The following is a 19819-nucleotide window of genomic DNA, read 5'->3' on the forward strand; positions in this document are numbered from 1 at the left end:
AAATCGCATACAAAAACATATTAAAAAGATAGTGCACCATGATCAAGTGGGTTTCATCCCAGGGATGCAAGGTTGGTTCAACATCCGGAAATCAATAAATGTAATTCACCATATCAATAGACTTAAAGTCAAGAATCACATGATTATTTCGATAGATGCAGAAAAAGCATTTGATAAAATACAGCACCCCTTCATGCTCAAAACACTAGAAAAAATAGGGATAGTGGGAACATTCCTTAACATTGTAAAGGCCATCTACGCTAAGCCCATGGCTAATATCATTCTAAATGGTGAAAAACTGAAAGCATTCCCTCTAAAAACTGGAACAAGGCAGGGATGCCCTCTTTCACCACTTCTATTCAATATCGTCCTTGAAACTCTAGCCAGAGCAATTAGACAGACCAAAGAAATTAAAGGGATACGAATAGGAAAAGAAGAACTCAAACTATCCCTATTTGCTGATGATATGATTGTATACTTAGAGGAACCAGGAAATTCCACCAGAAAACTTTTAGATCTCATAAGTGAATTCAGTAAAGTAGCGGGATATAAGATCAATGCACATAAATCTAAGGCATTTTTATACATAAGCGATGAATCTTCAGAAAAAGAAATCAGGAAAACTATCCCATTCACAATAGCTTCGAAAAAAATAAAATACTTGGGAATCAATCTCACAAAAGAGGTGAAAGACCTCTACAATGAGAACTACAGAACACTAAAGAAAGAAATTAAAGAAAACCTTAGAAGATGGAAAGATCTCCCATGTTCTTGGATAGGAAGAATTAATATTGTCAAAATGGCCATACTATCAAGAGTGCTATACAGATTCAATGCAATTCCAATTAAAATCCCAATGATGTACCTTACAGAAATAGAGCAAGCAATTATGAAATTCATCTGGAAGAATAAAAAACCCAGAATAGCTAAAGCAATCCTTGGCAGAAAGAGTGAAGCAGGGGGTATCGCAATACCAGATCTTCAACTCTACTACAAAGCAATAGTAACAAAAACGGCATGGTATTGGTACCAAAATAGAAAGGTGGATCAATGGTACAGAATAGAGGACACGGACACAAACCCAAATAAATACAATTTTCTCATACTAGACAAAGGGGCCCAAAATATGCAATGGAGAAAAGATAGTCTCTTCAACAAATGGTGCTGGGAGAATTGGAAATCCATATGCAACAGAATGAAACTAAACCCATATCTCTCACCATGCACGAAACTAAACTCAAAATGGATTAAGGATCTCGGAATCAGACCAGAGACCTTGCATCTTATAGAAGAAAAAGTAGGTCCAGAGCTTCAACATGTCGGCTTAGGACCAGACTTCCTCAACAGGACTCCCATAGCACAAGAAATAAAAGCAAGAATTAATAACTGGGATAGATTCAAACTAAAAAGCTTTCTCTCAGCAAAGGAAACTATCAGCAATGCGAAGAAAGAGCCTACAGAGTGGGAGAAAATCTTTGCCAATCATACTTCAGATAGAGCGCTAATCTCCAGAATCTATAAAGAACTCAAAAAACTCTACACCAAGAATGCAAATAATCCAATTGACAAATGGGCTAAGGAAATGAATAGACACTTCACAGAAGAAGATCTACAAGCAATCAACAAACATATGGAAAAATGTTCAACATCTCTAGTAATAAGAGAAATGCAAATCAAAACCACCCTAAGATTCCATCTCACCCCAATTAGAATGGCGATTATCAAGAATACAAGCAACAACAGGTGTTGGCGAGGATGTGGGGAGAAAGGTACACTCTTACATTGCTGGTGGGGCTGCAAATTAGTGCAGCCACTCTGGAAAGCAGTGTGGAGACTCCTTAGAAAACTTGGAATGGAACCACCATTTGACCCAGCTTTCCCACTCCTTGGCCTATACCCAAAGGACTTAAAATCAGCATATTACAGAGATGCAGTCACATCAATGTTCATAGCTGCTCAGTTCACAATAGCCAGATTGTGGAACCAACCTAGATGTCCTTCAATTGATGAATGGATAAAGAAACTGTGGTATATATATACAATGGAATATTACTCAGCCATAAAGAATGATAAAATTATGGCATTTGCAGGCAAATGGATGAAACTGGAGAATATCATGCTAAGTGAGATAAGCCAATCTCAAAAAACCAATGGATGAATGATATCGCTAATAAGTGGATCATGACACATAATGGGGGGTGGGAGGGGTTAGTGTTAGGGTTAGAGTTAGGGTTAGGGAGGGGGGCAAGAATGGAGGAAGGAAGGACTGTATAGAGGGAAAAGAGGGGTGGGAGGAGTGGGGGGGGAGGGGAAAAAAATAACAGAGTGAATCAAACAACATTACCCTATGTAAATTTATGATTACACAAATGGTATGCCTTGACTCCATGTACAAACAGAGAAACAACATGTATCCCATTTGTGTACAATAATAAAAAAAAAAAAAAAAAAGAATCCCGCCAGGCTAACAGGGGATCAATAACTGAGAAGGATACTTGCAAGCTGACTGATGAACCAATAGCTAGCTAGGATGTTCACAGACTGACAGTAGTTGGGAGGCGGGGAAATGGCTGCAACGCAAAGGGCGGGGAGAGCAGCTTTGTACATTACACTTTTTACAAGCAGATAGTGAAACTGAGATCTGGTAGCTTCTCCAGGGCTGTTCTCTGAATTCTGACTCACACATCTTTTTTTTTTTTCTTTTGGTACAAGGGATTGAAACTAGGGGAGCTTAACTACTCATCCCACCCTTTTTTATTTTGAGACAGGATCTCACTAAGTTGCTTAGGACCTCACTAAATTGCTGAGGCTGTCTTTGAAATTGCCATCCTCCTGCCTCAGCCTCTGGAGCTGAGTGGGCCACTATGGCCCAGCTCACATATCCATTGTGTGTGTGTGTGTAATACTGGGGATTGAACCCAGAAGCACTCTACAACTGAGCTACATCCCCAGTCATTTTTGTTTTTTATTTCAAGATAGAATCTGGCTAAGTCACCCTGACTGGCCTCAAACTTGGAATCCTCCTGCCTCCGTCTCCCAAGTCACTGGGATTATAGATGTGCACCACTGCCCAACTGGTTCACATATTCTTAATATGTTTACTTATTTGGTCATTTCCTTTTCAGTAGCCACGCTGCCTCACAGATGCCTTCCTCGTCCCACTCAGGTGCTGGCGTGCCATGCCAAGTTCTTCCACCACTGTATGGATACCTTTATCACCTTCCTCAATTGAAGTGTAATTCAGAACTGGTGGTGGTGGCACACACCCATAAACCCAGCAACTAGGGAGGAAGCAGGGAGATTGCAAGTTCAAGGCTAGACTTAGCAATTTATGGAGACCCTGTCTCAAAATAAAAAATAAAAAGAACAGGGACCGTAGCTCAGTGGTAGAGAACCCTTGAGTTCACTCCTCAGTATCAAAAAATAAAATATACAATTCAGCGGTGCAAGTATATTTGGATACTTTGTAACCATCACACTTCAAATAAATTTTAGAATAATTTCATTACCCCAAAAAGAAATCCCACACCTTCTACAGGGTGAGCAGGACATAATGGTACACACCTCTGATCCCAGTGACTCAAGAGGCCAAGGCAGGAGGATTGAAGTTTAAGACCAGCCTCAATAATTTAGCAAGATCCTCTCTTAAATGAAAGTCAATTGGCTGGGTGTGGTAGCACATGCCTGAAATATCAATGGCTTAGGAGACTGAGACAGGAGGATTGCAAAGTCAGCCTCAGCAATGTAGTGAGGCCCTAAGCAACTTAACAAGACCCTGTCTTCTCACAAATACTATGCAAGCGCTTTATCACTGAGCCACGACCTCATCCCCCTAGACCCTATCTTTAAATAAAAAATAAAAAAGGATCAGGGATGCTGCTCAGTGGTTAAGTACCCCTGGGTTCAATCCCCAGTACCTAGTAATAATAATAGAAAATTAAATATAAATAAATAAAAATAATAATAATTTTTAAAAAGGGCTGGCAATGTAGCTGAATATAGAGTGCCCTGGATTCAATGCCCAATACCACAACATGAAAAAAAGTGTAACAAATGTTACAGGAGCTGATAAGAAACTTATTGCTACAGGGTCTAAAGAAAAGAAAGAAGGTGCCAGGCACAGTGGTACATACCTGTAAGCCCAGCAATTCAGGAGGCTGAAGCAGGAGGATCACAAGTTTGAGGCCACCCTCAGCAATTTAGTGAGACCTTCAACAATTTAGGGAGAGCCTATGTCAAAACATAAAATAAAAAAGGGCTGGATATGTAGCCTAGTGGTAAAGTGTCCCTGGATTCAATCCCCAGTACCAAAAGGAAAGAAAGAAAGAAGGCTACTCAAGTATAATGGGTTGAAGAACATTCTGGAAGGAGGTGACACTAGAATTAAGCCATATTGATGATTAAGGCTTAGAGGGTGGAAATGGAGGAAAGGCAATTCACAATACTGAGTGTGGAGATAAGAAAGTGACGAGAAGTTCCACCCTCTTATCCTCTCTAGAGCTGTTTTAAGAAATAGATCCAGTAGTGGTGAATTAGAGAAAATTTTTAAAAAACAAAAAAGTAACCATCAGGATTGTGAACTGAGTTTTTTTTTTTTTTTTTTTAACCCAAGGCCTCAGGGAAGGCGTCTGTAAGAGCTTTGGTACATGTGTCTCGAGGAGGTGGGAGGCAAGGAGCAGTGACTAAAGCCTGCCTGGACTTGGGACAGCCTCCAGATTCCTACTAGCTGATGTCTAAGTGGATCAGAGTGGGAGGCAGAGGAAGACTAGAGCCCTTAATTGCATGGGCAAGTGATAGCCAGAGGCTTCAGAGTCAACCAGCAACAATTCTCATGTAATTCAAGGGTCAGTTCAGCTCAGGGAACCTGGGCTCAAAGGATCATGGAGGGCTCAGTGGACTCCATGAATGTCAGGGTGTGGGCAGCTTGGTTAAGAGGCAAGGAACCAAGAGGCTATATCCTGCTTCACTGAGCCGCTGGGTGATGGGGATTCCTTGTCTCTCTACTGGAAGGGAGAGTGGTGCTGAGGTTGAATAGAAAACAAAATATAGGTAGACAGCTGGGCACTGTGGCACTTGCCTGTAATCAATCAAAGCAACTCTGAAGTCTGATGCAGGAGGATCATAAGTGTGAGGCCAGCCTCCACAAGTTAGTGAGACCCTGTCTCAAATGTAAAAGGACTGCAGCTGTAGCTCAGTAGTAAAGGGCCCCTGAGTTTAATCCTAGTACCATGAAAAGAAAAAAAAAAAAAAATGTAGAAAGGAGACATAAAGAAAGAACAAAGAGAAAGCAGTGTGGAGATTCCTTAGAAAACTTGGAATGGACCCACCATTTGACCCAGCTATCCCACTCCTCAGCCTATACCCAAAGGACTTAAAATCAGCATACTACAGAGATACAGCCACATCAATGTTCATAGCTGCTCAATTCACAATAGCCAGACTGTGGAACCAACCTAGATGTCCTTCAATTGATGAATGGATAAAGAAACTGTGGTATATATATTTACAATGGAATATTACTCAGCTATAAAGAATAATAAAATTATGGCATCTGCAGGCAAATGGATGAAATTGGAGAATATCATGCTAAGTGAGATAAGCCAATCTCAAAAATCCAAAAGGCAAATGATCTCACTGATAAGCGAATGATGACACATATTGGGGGGTAGGAGGGGGGCAAGAATGGAGGAAGGAGGGACTGTATAGAGGGAAAAGAGGGGTGGGAGGGGTGGGGGGGAAGGAAAAAATAACAGAATGAATCAAACATCATTACCCTATGTAAATGTATGATTACGCAAATGGTATGCTGTTACTCCATGTACAAACAGAAACAACATGTATCCCATTTGTTTACAATAAAAATAAATGAAAATTAAAAAAAAAAAAAAAGAAAGAAACAGATATCTATGTGAGCCAAAAAAAAAAAAGAAAGGACAAAGAGGGGTTGGGGCTGTGGCTCAGTGGCAGAGCACTTGCCGAGCATGTGTGAGGCATTGGATTTGAGCCTCAGCACTACATATAAATAAATGAAAAAAATAAAAATAAAAATCCAGCCAAGAGAGGTGGCACAGGGAGGCAGGAAGTTTACCAGTTCAAAACCTGCCTAAGCAAAAGTGAAGTGCTAAGCAAGTCAGTGAGACCCTGTCTGTATAAAATACAAAATAGGGCTGGGGATGTGTGGCTCAGTGTCAAGTGTCCTTGAGTTCAATCCCCAGTATCCCTCAAAAATAAAAAAATAAATAAATAAAAATAAAGATCCATCAACAACTAAGGACAAAAGAAAGGACGAGAAAATATCTCTTCATTTAAAAAAATTTATTTTTGGTATTGAGAATTGAACCCGGGTGCTTTATCTCTTAGCTACAATCCCAGTCCTTTCTATTTTTAGTTTGAGACAGGGTCTTGCTAAATTGCCTGGCTGGCCTTGAACTTTCAGTCCTCCTGCCTCAGCCTCCTGAGTCACTGTGGTTACAGGAGTTCACCACTGTGTCCAACAAGGAAATAAAATTTTAATCTGCGGTTTGACATACCTTTCCAGGACTGCCACTCCCTGAGCCAGTCTCTCTCCCAGGCAGGTAACTCCCAAATTTCTGGGAAATCTGTAAATCTTAAAGTTAGTATAAATTGACTCTCTTAGGAAAACTACCTTTCATACACTGTTAATTAGCCTAATAAATAGAGATGTGACCTTTTAAGAAACTTATAATTTAGGGGACTTTCCAATATTTTCTGCTGGTCAGATGATGAAGACCTGGACAACTCAGGAACACTGAGAAGAACCAGACTGAAGCCAGCCTAGCATACCCTCTCATGTCCACCCCTCACCAAGTTTCCTTTAAAAGAAGAGTCAGAGAAGTCTCACTCTGTCTGCATTCTCCTTGAATGTGCATTACCTGCTTTTCTTAAATAAATCTCTGTATATGTACTGGTGTGTACTGAGATTCTTTTCTGTCACATGCACCAAGGACCCCACTTACCTGAGTTTGACTCAGAAACTTGTTCCACCCTCTCTGGGAACGCTTTGGAACCCTCTTCCAGCGACATCTCTTCTCTGCTAATAACGCAGGTGCATCAAGCGGTATAGTGAGGAATGGCTGGTCCCAAGAAGTCTGCTGGAAAAAATCATCTTGTAAAAACTGTCTCTGAACTGGGTGTGTGGCACACACCTGTTAATCCCAGTGACTCAGGAGGCTAAGGCAGGAGGATCACAACTTCAAAGTCAGCAATTCAGGCTGGGGAGATAGCTTGGTTGGTAGAGTGCTTGCCTCACAAGCACAAAGCCCTGGGTTCAATCCCCAGCACCGCACCAAAAAAAAAAAAAAAAACAAAGTCAGCAATTTAGTGAGACCCTGTATCAAAATTAAAAATACAAAAGGATTGGGAATATCGTTCAGTGCCCCTTTGTTGAATCTTCAATACTGGAAAAAACAAACAACTGACTAGAGAGGACACTGTTGGACACTTTTTGTGATTTTGACACATTGAATAAAACACTTTTGCAAATGAAGTTACATTCAAATAAATGCAAAGAGACACAAAATTCATATTTGTAAAAACCAAAGGGAGAGAAAACCCAAAAGAAAAAGAATGCTTTTGCTGGATGCTGGGGCGCATGCCTATAATCCCAGCGACTCAGGAGGCGAAGGCAGGAAGACTGCAAATTCAAAGTCAGCTTCAGCAATTTAGCAATGTCCTAAGCAACTTAGTGAGAACCTATCTCAAAATAAAAAATGAAAAGGGCTGGGGATGTAGCCCAGTAGTAGTGCCTCTGGGTTAAATCTCCAGTACCAAAAAATATAATTAATAAATAATAAAAGGACTGGGAATATAGTTAGTGATAGAGCCCTTACCTCCCATGTGGATTCAATTCCCAGTATTATTTGCATAGTAATAATAACAGCAACAATAATAAATAAATAAAAAGTGAAAATGGATTTTCTTTTACAGTACTGGGAATTGAACACAGGGGTGCTCTAACACTGAGCCATAACCCCAACCCCTTTACTTTTCACTTTTTATTTTGAGACAGGGTCTACCTAAATTGCTGAGGCTGACTTTGAATTTGTGATCCTTCTGCCTCAGCTTCCCAAGTAGTTGGGATTACAGGCATGCACACCGCATGCCCAATTAACTAAAAGTAAAAAGAAAAATTTTTTTTCTACTGGGAATTGAACCCAGGGGTACTTAACCACTGAGTCACATCCCCAGTCCTTTTCTTTATTTTATATTTTGAGAGGAGGTCTCACTAAATTGCTTAGGGTATTGCTAAATTGCTGAGGCTGGCCTTGAATTTGCAATCCTCCTGACTCAGGTTCCCCAAGTGCTGGGATTACAGACGTGAAGTAAAAAAGATTTTTAAAATAAATTTTAATTCTTAACATTTTAGAAAGAAATGTAAGAAAACGACTAAGAGAGGGACAGAGATAGGAGTTGGTCCATAGATATTTAGAGATTTGTTATATATACAACACATTATATAAGGAGTGTGTGGTACTCTACATTTTCCTTTGCGTTTGAGGTATAATATATAAAGAGAAGATCAAAGGACAGTAACTTCAGGAAGTAGGTGGGGGTGGGGAATGCATGTCCTGATGTGGGGGCGGGGGAGCTGGCCAGGGGCTGGGATCTGATGGAGGAGGGGTAGGCGGGCTGACGTTGGCAGGCAGCCTTTAAGGAGGTGCCAAGAAGGAAGATCAACGTACTATCAGAGTTAACGGCTGGCCCCGGGTAGCCCAAATGTTCCCGGAAGCGCAAGCGCGGGAAAGAGTGGTAAAGTTGTGTGCAGAGGGTGTGTGCCCCATGAGCCCTGCAGACGTGGCAGCTCCGGGTAGGGGCTGAGCGGGGGCAGCCAGCTCTCCTTTGCCCAGCTGGCCTCCAGTCCCAAGGGAGCCCTGCACCAGTCCCGGACAATGCAAAAGGTAGACTCTTGCTCATCCCTTCCTGCCAGGCTGGCCTGACTCCCTGCAGGGGCCCCAAGCCTTTCCCGGTCCTGGGCTTCCTCCCCCACACACATCCGGTGCTGCTTTCCTGCCCTCTGCCCTGGAAGCCCTATGGTTGGTCCCTGAAAATTCAAGGAGGGGCGGTGAGCATTGGGCTTTCCACTTTATGCAGAGGGACACATGTGGGAGATGGGATTGAAAGGACAGTGTGACTGAGGGACTACTGGGGCAAATCGTTCCTGAGCCTCAATTGCCTGCGGGTGAGGAGGGCCAGGTTGAGGACGGAGGGTGAGAAGGATGCCCCTCCCACTAGGGCCTGCGGCAGGATGGTCCTGCAGAGGAGGGGGAGGCTGGGGAGGAAAGGTTTCTCAGGCTTGTGATGACCTCACTCTGGGGGTTACAGTTTTGAACTTTGCTTCCTTCACTATCATCCAGCAGGGTAGAGATAGACAGGTGGGGATTATGTTCCCATGCTTTTGGTAGAAACCAGAGAGCCTGACGGGTAGACTAGCACTGGATCTCCTCAGTTCGTCCTGGGCAGAGCCAGGAATCCACCCTGGATACTGCCCCCTCAATCCTCCAGAACTTGACCCTAAGTCCTAGAAGCAAGGGGTGGGGGCGTAGTATGGGATGAGGCACCGACTGCAAGCTTCTGGGGCTCTTGTGCTCTGTTTTCTCCCCCCAGAGCAGCACCTTTCTGCCTTCCAGTGAGTGGGGAGTAGGGAAGCCTAAGAGGCTGGACAATGACTCCCTTTCTCCAGGGAAGAAGCAGCTGCTCACTGCCCACCGCCTAGGTCGTGGAACAGCAGCCCATAGCATGCGCCCATTCTTTTTTTTTTGTACCAAATTTCTTTATTTGAAGGAATGGTACAAATAAAAGAACGTAAGTGGATGTTTTGGTACAATTTGTAGAAAAGGTGAAGGTAACCCCAACATGCATGCACTGCCTTGGTGACCAGGGAAGTCGCTTCCATAGCATGCTCCCATTCTTGACCCAGGACACAGGACCTATTTAGGAATCTTTCTGAAGACCTGGGAAGAGCAGGCAGGCAGTGGGAGGGGACTTTGAATCAAACTATTGGCCAGACTATCATGATGCCCTTCTCTTCAGTCCTGAGTGACTTTAACTTGCTCCCTTTCTGTTTCTTTGTCTCTGTCTCCATCTTTATTTCAATCTCTGTCTTTATCTCTTTTTCTTTCCCTTTTCCTTTTTGTATCCTTCCCTCTGTATCCCCCTCTGTCTACTGTCTTTGTCTTTTATTTTCTCTTTTTATGTGTGTGTTACCTCTGTGTGTCTCTGTCTCTTTTCTCTGTCTCCTGGTTCCTCTCTGGGGCTCTTTGTCTCTCTGTTTCCTTTGGGTGTTCATCTCTTCTATTTTGGTCTTTTTCTTTGGAGGGGGTCACTAAGAATTGAACCCAGGGCGCTTTGCTTCTGAGCTATATCCCCAGCCCTTTTTGTTTTTTATTTTGATACAGGGTCCCACTAAATTGCTGAGGCTGGCCTTGAATTTGTAATCCTCCTGTCTCAGTCTCCTGAGTTGCAGGGTTACAGGCAAGCGCCACCACTCCCAACTCTATTTTGGCCTTTTTCTGTGTGTATGCCCACTCCAACCTCTCTCTCTGCTCTCTTCCCCTCCCAGGCCGATAACGGTGTGCTGTTGCGTTCTCCAGCCGTGAATGGGTCCTTGGGGCAGGAGCCCCAGAGGCAGCTTCCGGAGGTGTTGGGTGGAGCCTGGGAACCACTTCATGGAGATGGGCTGCCTCCGCTCACCATCATCGTTGCCGCCTTTGTCCTGCTGGCAGTCTGTATTGTGGTGGCAGTCCACTTTGGGCCAAGGCTACACCAAGGCCACGCTACTCTCCCCACAGAGCCACCAGCCCCAAAGCCAGAATATGGCATCTACCTCATCCACTGGAGGCTGCTGGGCCCCCAGGACAGTCACAAAGAAGACCAGCAGGGACCTCCTATCCCTGAAACCTATCCTACTCCAGAAGGGCCCAGGCCCAGCATTGATGAAGTCACATATCTGTAGGAGGGAGAAGTTAATCTGATCTGGCTCAACACAAGAAACTGAACAGAGAATTAGAGCAAAAGCAAACTGGAGTCTGAGTGTCAGAGCTGTGGATGGGCACACTGGGCTCAGCCAGAGCTGCCTTCCCCATATGATTCTGAAAAGAGCTCTTCACGGACAGGAAAAATGAAAGAAGCTTGAGGGCAGGGCCTTGCACAGAGACATGCTGCTGCAGGCGTTCCCGGGGTCTAAGGCTGCCCTTACTTACAAAGACATGCCTCCCACACGGACCTCCTGACCCTAACCTGAGTCCCTGCTCCCTTCTTGCACCCTTAATCTCCCTCCCTTTTGTTGAAAAGGGAGGGAAACTGTGAAAGATTCCACCACTCATCCCAATCCCAAGCAGGAATGTGAGACACTCCATGGATTCCCTGGATCCCATGAAAGTCCAGTTAGGGAGAGCTACAGCAAAGAACCCATGGTCTGCCTTTTCTGAGACTCTGAGAATTCAGGGATTCACCCATGGGGGGGCGGGGCAAATCTTTAGTTCAGGGCCTAGGTCTTGTTGACAATGTCTAAAGCCTTTGGAAATCCCAAGCACCATTTATAGTTCAAAGATCGCCTTTGAATGGCCTCCACTGACTCTGTCTTGCCTTTCCAAGGTGTGATGGGGTAATTTGGGGATTCTCATCACCTCCCATTTTCTGTGCACATGAACCTGTTAAAATAAGCCTAGAATTTACCACAAAACATTTCCAACCCCAGGCACAGTAGCACATGCCTGTAACCCTAGCTACTTGGGAAACTGAAGCAGGGAGATTGCAAAATAGATATCAGCCAGAAAAATTTAGAGAGACCCAGCCTCAAAATAAAAAATGAAAAGGGGGGCTGGGGAGATAGCTCAGTCAGTAGAGTGCTTGCCTTGTAAACAAAGAAAAGAAAAGAGCTAGGAATGTAGCTCAGTAGTACAGCATCCTGGGTTCAATCCCCAGTATTAAAACAAAACAAAACAAACAAACAAAAAACACTCAGATACAGGTACTAAGTGGTAGAGTTGGGACCTTATATCTATCTCTCTATTTTATAGAGCTGGGCAGGGATGGAACCTAGGGCCTCACACATGCTAGGCAAGCACTATACCACTGAGCCACATCCCAGACCTGGAGTCAGGATTTGAACTTGGGGCCATTAAGCTCTACAAATTGGTCACCATGCTGGGAGTGAGTAGAACAAGGTCAAGTTGGGGAGGCCCTTGATTCTGGGCTGGTTTCTGGTGTAAGAGTAACTGACATGATGAAGACTCTCAGGTCTTGGAGGCAAGGTGACTGGGACAACTGGAGAGGGGATAGTTTCCCCCTTGACTCATTTGGCTCTATTGTCCATAGGGACAGCTGGTTTCCTCTGTGTGGAACATTTCTCCAAAGTGATACTGCACTCAGAAATGCCTACTGAGCATTTGTGATAAAAAATAAGAGTGGAGGGGCCATAGTTGTGGCTCAGTGGTAGAGCACTTGCCTAGCATGTGTGAGGTACTGGGTTCCATTCTCAGCACCACATAAAAATAAATAGATAAAATAAAGGTATTGTGTCCATCTACAGCTTAAAAACAAAAAAGGTAGAGCTGGGTGTGGTGGCACCTGCCTATAATCCCAGCAGCTCAGAAAGCTAAGGCAGGAGGATCCCACCACAGTGGCTCTGTTCTGATGATGATGGGATAATATATGGCATGGTGACCAGCTGTGTTGTTCAAGACTCTCAGGGGATGTCCCATCTCCTCACACAAATTCTTCCTCCCTGATCCTTTTGCAGGCTCTCTCATCTGGGGACGTTTCTTCAGTGGACCCTGCTTCTTTGCCCAGGATGCTACTCATGGCATCTGTGTGCTGGTTCAGCCAAGCCCCGGCCCCTGCTCCCCACGCCAGTCATGGGAGATACTGAAAGGGCACTGAAAGGGCAGGGCGGGTGGGGAGTTACTGCCCAACCTATCCCCTCCACCAACTGGAAGGCTCTGTCCAGACTGAAATGGCACCCATCCCCCAAGTGCCCTGTGTAGGATGAGGAGAGGTGCAGGGAAGCATGCTTGTACTGCAGATCAGAACATCAGAGCAGATAAACCCCAATTTCTTGTATCTGTCAGAGCCTAATAGTAAAATGACAATATACTCCAAGTGGGTAATCTGAGGAGCTCTTTTAAAAAGAATATAGAAAGGACTATTGAGAAAGGGCAGGACGGAAGGAAACCACAAGAGTGAGGCCTCCACCGAGAGCCAACACCACTGCCAGGGGTACGGGAGGAGGCAGTTCCAAAAACCCGGAGATGGACAAGTTTGCTGGGAGGGTCACCTGTCAAGAGGGCCTACAGTGACTTTTGAACTGCCAGGACAGAGCTGGGATAAACAACCCAACTTCATCCTCTTCCTCCTTTCATGTTTCCGCTGAAGCTCCCCATTGACCAAACGTGACCAGAAGTCCTAAGACAAGGGAGTCTGTTGGTGCCAACCAGACAGGTCTGTCCCAGGGCACTGGAGGATCCAATGGAAGATAACTGGCATATCCCTTAAGTTTGCCTGGCATTTAGAGTTTAGACAAAACTTCTACACATGAACAGTCCTCACAATAACCCTGTGATGTAGGGGAACAATTATAATCCCATTTCATAGATGAGAAGACTATGGCTCAGAGAGGTAAAATGGTTTGTCCAGGGATATAGGACTCATCTGGAGATGCCAAGTCCAGAGACCTTCTCTGGAAATCCTCTCTGGGAGGAATGGCTCTGCTAGACATCCAGCAGCTGAAGAAAGCTTCAATCCTCTTTTTTGAAGGCTCAGGCAAGGTGACCCTGGGCCTCAGAAGACATCAGTGCGGAGCGGGAGAGGCTGTTCCATATCACTGATGAGGAGCCTGGGCTCCTGGGACAGTGTGGAGGGACTGGGCATCACTGAGGTCCCTAAGTTGCTCATAGTAACCTCCTCTTTTTCCTCCTGCCGCATGTGCCGGAGAACTTCCTGCGACAGTGAGAAGCTGCTCCCCTCTGCAGGTTCTGGAATGGGGACATGGGGCAGGAGTTAGGACCTTAAACCCACTGGAACATCCCCAGAGGAACTGCTGAGAAGATCCTCCAATCCTCCCTACCCACTCTTCCTACCCTCCCAGAACCACTGGGGCTAGAGGCTCAATGGAATCCTAATTAGAAGTGGTTTTAGAGGTTGTGGAATTCCATTCTCTTCCTCTTAGAGATGATGCTAAAAAAGGTCACATAGTCAAGGTAGAGCTGAGGCTGCAGCCCTGGTCTCTTGTGCTCCCTATTCTCTAGCCAGGGAGTCTTCTGCTTCCCGTGGCATCCCTAGATAAAATGAGGGACTCCTAGATCCCACCTCTTCAGGCTCCACCTAGGGTCAACAGCCAAGAACCTCAGAAGCAATCTAGTATCTCAGGTTGGTGGGGGAACTTTTCCCAGGAAGGAAGGGGCAGGATTTGACCTCCCTGACCACTTGGGATGGCTCAGGAAATGGAGCTGCCATATGTCCTTCTGACTCTCTGGGGACCCCAGGACCCTGACTCCTCCTGCCATCCAGTCTATAAACCCCTCACCCTGGTAGACAATGAGGCGACAGTTGTTCTGACACTCAGGGACTTCTGCCAGGATGTCCTCAAGGGTTTGACAGAAGAGTTTGGCCTGTTCAAGTCGATCCTCCCGACTAAAGCCAGCTCTGGCATCCTGTGACATGGCGAACAAGGTCTGCAAGGGGGTGGCATACTCCAGGACACAGGCACCTGCCTGGAGAAGGTGAAAGGAAGAACAGATTGAGTTTCACTCTAGGCAGACAGACTCTGAACTGCAGTGGTTTGGGTTGAGGCCCCCTTCCCGCAGTCTGCAGAGACAAAGTTCCGGGAGGTAGCCACCTTGACAGTGTCTGTGCTGTTCTGATCTGCCTTCACCTGACACCTCCCTCCTGAAAGGAGGACGAGGTGGGGTAAATTTTCCTTCACAGATCCTTCTCTTATGATCCCAGGGCAAGACCTACAGCACTAGGTTGTCAATTGCTCCAGTTGGAAGTTGAGTCTGGGTGCTGGACGCTGGGGTCCGACTCTGGTCTGGGTTTCCCCACACCTACAGGAAACTCTTCAGATGATCTCACAGCCTGCATTTAGGGAAGCTTGGTGATCAAAAGCCCAGAAGAGAGGCTGGGGATATAGCTCAGTTGGTAGAGTGCTTGCCTCACATGCACAAGATCCTGGGTTCAATCCCCAGCACCACCACCATCACACACACACACAAAAAAGCCCAGTATACTGAAGCTGAAATCATCCACTTTTTCACTGTGTCTCTGAGCCTGTTTCCTCATTTGTAAGGTAGGGATCATAACAGTCCCTACCCCCAGAGTCGTAGTGAGAGTCAATGGGTGGTAATATGATCCACTCAGAATGGCATCTGGCATGCAATAAATGCTTAAGAAATGCTGCTTACTATTATCATTCAGAACTGAATCTTGCCTAGCCCTGGGACCAACTGAGGCTTGGAGAAGCACCTTGAATTTTTATCAGGTCTTGGTCAGGGGCCAGAGTATTAGGGGTCTTCCCAGGGACCCCCCTACCTCCTCGTGCACTTACCGGCTGCCCATTCTCCAGAAGCTCATAGACGCTGTTGGAGTAAACCCGACCCTTGATGCCAGCACGGTCAGCACTGTGCTGGGGCAGCACATTCAGGAAGCGAATGTTGGGGTCAGCTACACTCAGGTCATCAGGCACTCCACTCTCCAGTGGGAAGAGGATATATAGCCGTTGGCTCCCTGTGCCCCGTAGCATGTTGTTGTGGAACTGGTTATAAGTTTGGATCCGAGCCCGGAGTCCTGGGTAGGAAAGTCCAAGAAATCATCTCTATAAACCCTGTATCCCATGAAATTCAGGACAAATGGTCATTGGCAACCTTAGTCTGTGGGTATAAGAGATTTGAGGGTCTAGTCCACTCTTATTATTTGTTTGTTTGGGGACTGGAGGTTGAATCTAGAGGCATTTTTTTTTAGTTGTATATGGACACAATGCTTTTACTTTACTTATTTTTATGTGGTGCTGAGGGTTAAACCCAGTACCTTAGGCATGCTACAACTCCAGTCCCAAGGCTCTTTACCACTGTATGACATCCCCAGTCCCTTGTTTGGTTTTGTTTTGTTTTTAGGTAATGGGGATTGAACTCAGGGACATTTAACCACTTGGCCATATCCCCAACCCTCTTTTGTATTTTATTTAGAGACAGGGTCTCACTGAGTTGCTTAGGGTCTCACTAAATTGCTGAGACTGGCTTTGAACTTGAAATCCTCCTATCTCAGCCTCCTGAGTTACTGGAATTATAGGCACACCACTGTGTCCAGTTCAAGTTCAATCTCATTGTACAGGAGGCCAGTGAGGGGTGGGGAAGAGTACTTAGGGGTCTTCTTCCTACTCCCATCACCCTGTTTCCCCTTCTCCTTTTTACAGACTTCAGTGCCAACCCCACCCCTTCCCATCACAAATTTCAGAGCTCCCAGAGTTGGCCAGAGCTCCAGGAGGTGACATTGCTAACATTTTTTGGCAGACAGCCAGGCCTCTAACTCCAGAATCATCTCCTAGCAGAAACCCTGGGGCCAAAGGCAGGCAGTCATGAGATGTGGATGAGATGCGGCCTTGGCCTGTAAGTCACAGGAATGAGACACATGGCTCTACAGTGGAGGGGTCAAGGGTTCAGATCTGGACAGAGCTGGGGTAAAGTCCTGTCTCCTCCACTCACCAAGCATATAACAATGGACAAATCACTAATCTCCCAGAATCACACTTTTCTTATCTCTAAAATAGGGATGAGCCAGGTTTGGTGGCTGACACCTCTAAGCCCAGTTACTTGGGAGGCTGAGGCAGGAGGATCACAAGTTAGAGGCCAGTCTCAGCAACTTAGCAAGACCCTAAGCAACTTAGCAAGACACTGTCTCAAAACAAAAAATATAAAGGGCTGGGAATATGGTTTGGTGATTAAGTATACCTGGGTTCAATCCCCAGTACCAAAAAAAAAAAAATAGGGATGATGACTATCTCTTCCTCATAGCATATGAGTTAAAAAAGAAAAAGACATGGCATGGGGTAAATATTTATCAAAAACATTCACAGATGACCTTGGGGAAGTCACTGAATGACTTACAGCCGCATATTCCTCATTGCCAAACAGGCATAACAACAACATTCTTCAGATTCTCTGAGAATCCAATGATTTGGTAGACACAAAAATGCTTTGAAAAATATAGTGAGTTCTAGAAACACAAGAGGCTATGTGTCTTATGGTGTCTAGAAACGAGTGGAGAGAGGGCTGCCCACCTGGCAGGATCAGTCGCAGATACCCGATGTAATATGACCATGCCAGCCCCTGGGCCACGTTGAAGTTCCTCTTTTCACAGACCGCAGAGACTTCAGCTGGGGCCAGGCCCTGTAGACAGCAAGATGGGGCCAGAGCTCTCCTCTTCCGAGAAGCTTTCTCAACCTGCTGCTCACTTCTCTGCCATTGCTGAACCCACCATCCCAGGACATCACAGGCTCCACTCCCAGCCCCACCCTTTGAACTAGTTTCTCAGCACTAATCAGGCAGATCACACAAGACCGTGCCCCTACTCGACCAGACCTTCTATCTCCCTCTGCACCATACCTGGAGACCCAAGAGGATGTTCAGGGCCTGTGAGAGGCCCAGGAGGGCAAGCATCCAACTGAGGGGCTGGCCAGGAGTATTTGGGAGGAAGCAGTAGAAATAACAGGACAGCAGCAGCACGGCCCCACGGCGGATGGGACAATCCACGCAAGCCCTCACAGCCTTCCAGTAGCTACCCTGGTACCTGCAAGGACAGCCCAGCCCCAGACCCCAGCCCAGTTCAGCCAGAGAGGTTCAGGGAGGGACTAGAAGTCCAGGGAGTAACACCAGTTGGGTACCCAATTGCCACAAGGATTGTAAGAAGTCACCTGGAATGGATGTGGCACAGCTCTTCGGCCAGACAGCAGATCCCTTTTAACAGCAGTCCCAGCTGCAGAGAGGCCAGGTGGAATACTAGGTATTGAAGAGTGTATTCTGGTGGCTCTCTGAGGCCCCAAAGTGTCACCAGGCAGATCCCCAGCAGGGCCAAGGCCATATGCTGGGCCCGGTGACCCCTGGGATGTGGGATGGATGGATGCATTCTGGAGCATGGCATCTGTGGGCACCAAGAAATTCATGACCATACTCTGTCACTCTCCTGCCTTTCTGGGACTCAGGCCCTGACTGGCACCTCCTCCAGTTTCCCCTCTCCTGGAGCCCAGTCATTCCCACAGGTTGCTCTTGAAGACCTCTCCAGGGGATGGCTCAGGCACACAGCATCCCACAGCCCCTGTCTAGGAGAGATTTGTTGCAAACAGAGCAGGGTCTGCACACAAGCACTCCACCCAGCCCCAGTGAGACCACAGGTGTGGTAAAGAAAGCAGGCAGAAGCCAGGTGCCGTGGTGCACACCTGTAATCCCAGAGATTCAGGAGGCTGAGACACAAGGATTGCAAGTTTGAGGCCAGCTTTAGCAACTTAGCGAAGCCCTGTCTCAAAGTAAAAAAATGAAAAGGGTTGGGAGATGGATCTCAGTGATAAAGCACCCCTGGATTCAATCCCCGGTACAATTAAAAAAAAAAAGGAATGAAAAAAGAAAAGAAACGAAGCAGACAGTGACTATCCCAAGATCCAGACCCAAAAGTGTCCTGTGTACCCAACCCACTGGGGGACCTTTGGAGACTTGGGCTTTCCTGTCCCCAGAACATATACCAGGGAGGACTTTAGTCAGCAAAGTGGAACATCGGAGCTCAGGGAGTGGGGGTGGCCTTTGGGTCTCACATCTGGGACCCAGGATCCTAGCCTTGGGGCTCTGGCTGGGCTGCTCCTGACCCTTACCTTCTGCCTCCCACACACAGGTTCTTTCTGATAGATGACAGGCGTTGAAGGGCAGGCGCAATGGCTACCAGCAGCCTGGTAGACTCTGGGTACAGCCTAAAAATAAAACATTCAGAACAACTGAAGCTTTCTCAGCAATGCTCCAAGTCTGGCACCTTGCCAGACCTCAGTTGTAGGCGCTGGGGAGAAGGGTATTTCCTGCCCTCCAGTAGGGAGGAAGAACCCTGTGCCCAAAGCTCTGATGAGCCAGGTCTGAGTCTTGGGGTGGGGGTAAGGCTTGAGAAAACCCCTTTGCCTACTACCCCAAAACTGAGTGGGTTCAGAAAAATCACTCACTCGTGAGGTTCAGTAGCACACAGGTATGAAACCAGCAACTTGGAAGGCTGAGGAAGGAGGATCACAAGTTTGAGGCTAGCCTCAGCAACTTAGCAAGACCCTGTGTCAAAATAAAAAAAAATAATAATAAAACTGGGAGTATAGCTCATTGGTAAAGTGCCCTTGATTTCAATTCCCAGTATAGAAAGAAAGAAAGAAAGAAAGAAAGAGAGAGAGAGAGACACATACCTGCAGTCACAACCCTGTACATCAGGTTCCTCTCACGTCCCCAGGATCCAAGACACTCTACCAACACCCAGCAGGGCTCCACACAAGGGCCAAAGGCAACACAAGCCACCCAGGAGACATTGCAGGTTAACTGAATTTCCAGTTGTAGATCCTTTTCTTCTGAAGACTGGGATGCCAGGAGTGGGCGGGGAAATAAGCAGTTACTTCCTTCTTAGCAAAGGGCTTGGTGGGAGAGGCCTGCAGGCAGAAAAAAGTGATGTTTTGGCTCTGCACACAAGTGGCCACGCCTGGGACTTCACAGAGAGTGCTCAGAAAAGCAACGTGGATGGTGATGATACTAAAGCGTTTGCCTTGTTGCAGCCAAGTGCTACATATATCATTCTG

General features: G+C 46.1%; 2 protein-coding genes across 4 annotated transcripts; one reads left to right on the forward strand and one right to left on the reverse strand.

Annotated features, from left to right (window-relative positions):
• Nucleotides 1-8783: 8783 nt before the first annotated feature.
• Nucleotides 8784-11566, forward strand: Smim33 (small integral membrane protein 33). The gene is made up of 2 exons (XM_047554893.1): nt 8784-8918; nt 10580-11566. Exons 1-2 carry the CDS (start codon nt 8910-8912, stop codon nt 10970-10972), a joined length of 402 nt encoding a protein of 133 aa, XP_047410849.1. The 5' UTR covers nt 8784-8909; the 3' UTR covers nt 10973-11566.
• Sting1 (stimulator of interferon response cGAMP interactor 1) lies at nt 10363-19617 on the reverse strand. 3 transcript variants are annotated; one of them, XM_047554889.1, is made up of 9 exons: nt 19436-19617; nt 19208-19307; nt 18872-18967; nt 17924-18150; nt 17616-17799; nt 17291-17399; nt 15563-15801; nt 14543-14729; nt 10363-13991 (listed from the first exon to the last, which is right to left on the reverse strand). In XM_047554889.1, the coding sequence occupies exons 4-9, from the start codon at nt 18148-18150 to the stop codon at nt 13798-13800; spliced, it is 1140 nt and encodes a 379-aa protein (XP_047410845.1). In that variant the 5' UTR covers nt 18872-18967; nt 19208-19307; nt 19436-19617; the 3' UTR covers nt 10363-13797. The 3 variants fall into 3 exon arrangements, with proteins under 3 accessions (XP_047410845.1, XP_047410847.1, XP_047410846.1); XM_047554891.1 differs by having other exon boundaries at nt 17924-17985; nt 19436-19616; XM_047554890.1 differs by lacking the exon at nt 19208-19307.
• Between the last annotated feature and the right edge of the window lie 202 nt (nt 19618-19819).

This window comes from Sciurus carolinensis, chromosome 6 (assembly GCF_902686445.1).
Source record: "Sciurus carolinensis chromosome 6, mSciCar1.2, whole genome shotgun sequence".
Classification (NCBI taxonomy): domain Eukaryota; kingdom Metazoa; phylum Chordata; class Mammalia; order Rodentia; family Sciuridae; genus Sciurus; species Sciurus carolinensis.

Bases quoted from the DNA above. Each gene is read 5' to 3' on its own strand.
- Sting1 (XM_047554890.1), bottom strand. From the start codon at position 18,150: ATGCCATGCTCCAGAATGCATCCATCCATCCCACATCCCAGGGGTCAC. The intron at 17,400-17,615 runs GTATGGTGCAGA...TGCTGTCTACAG, and splicing joins ACATCCTCTTGGGTCTCCAG to GGCCTGGCCCCAGCTGAAGT. The intron at 13,992-14,542 runs GTGAGGGGTTTA...TCCCCATTCCAG, and splicing joins TCGCCTCATTGTCTACCAGG to AACCTGCAGAGGGGAGCAGC.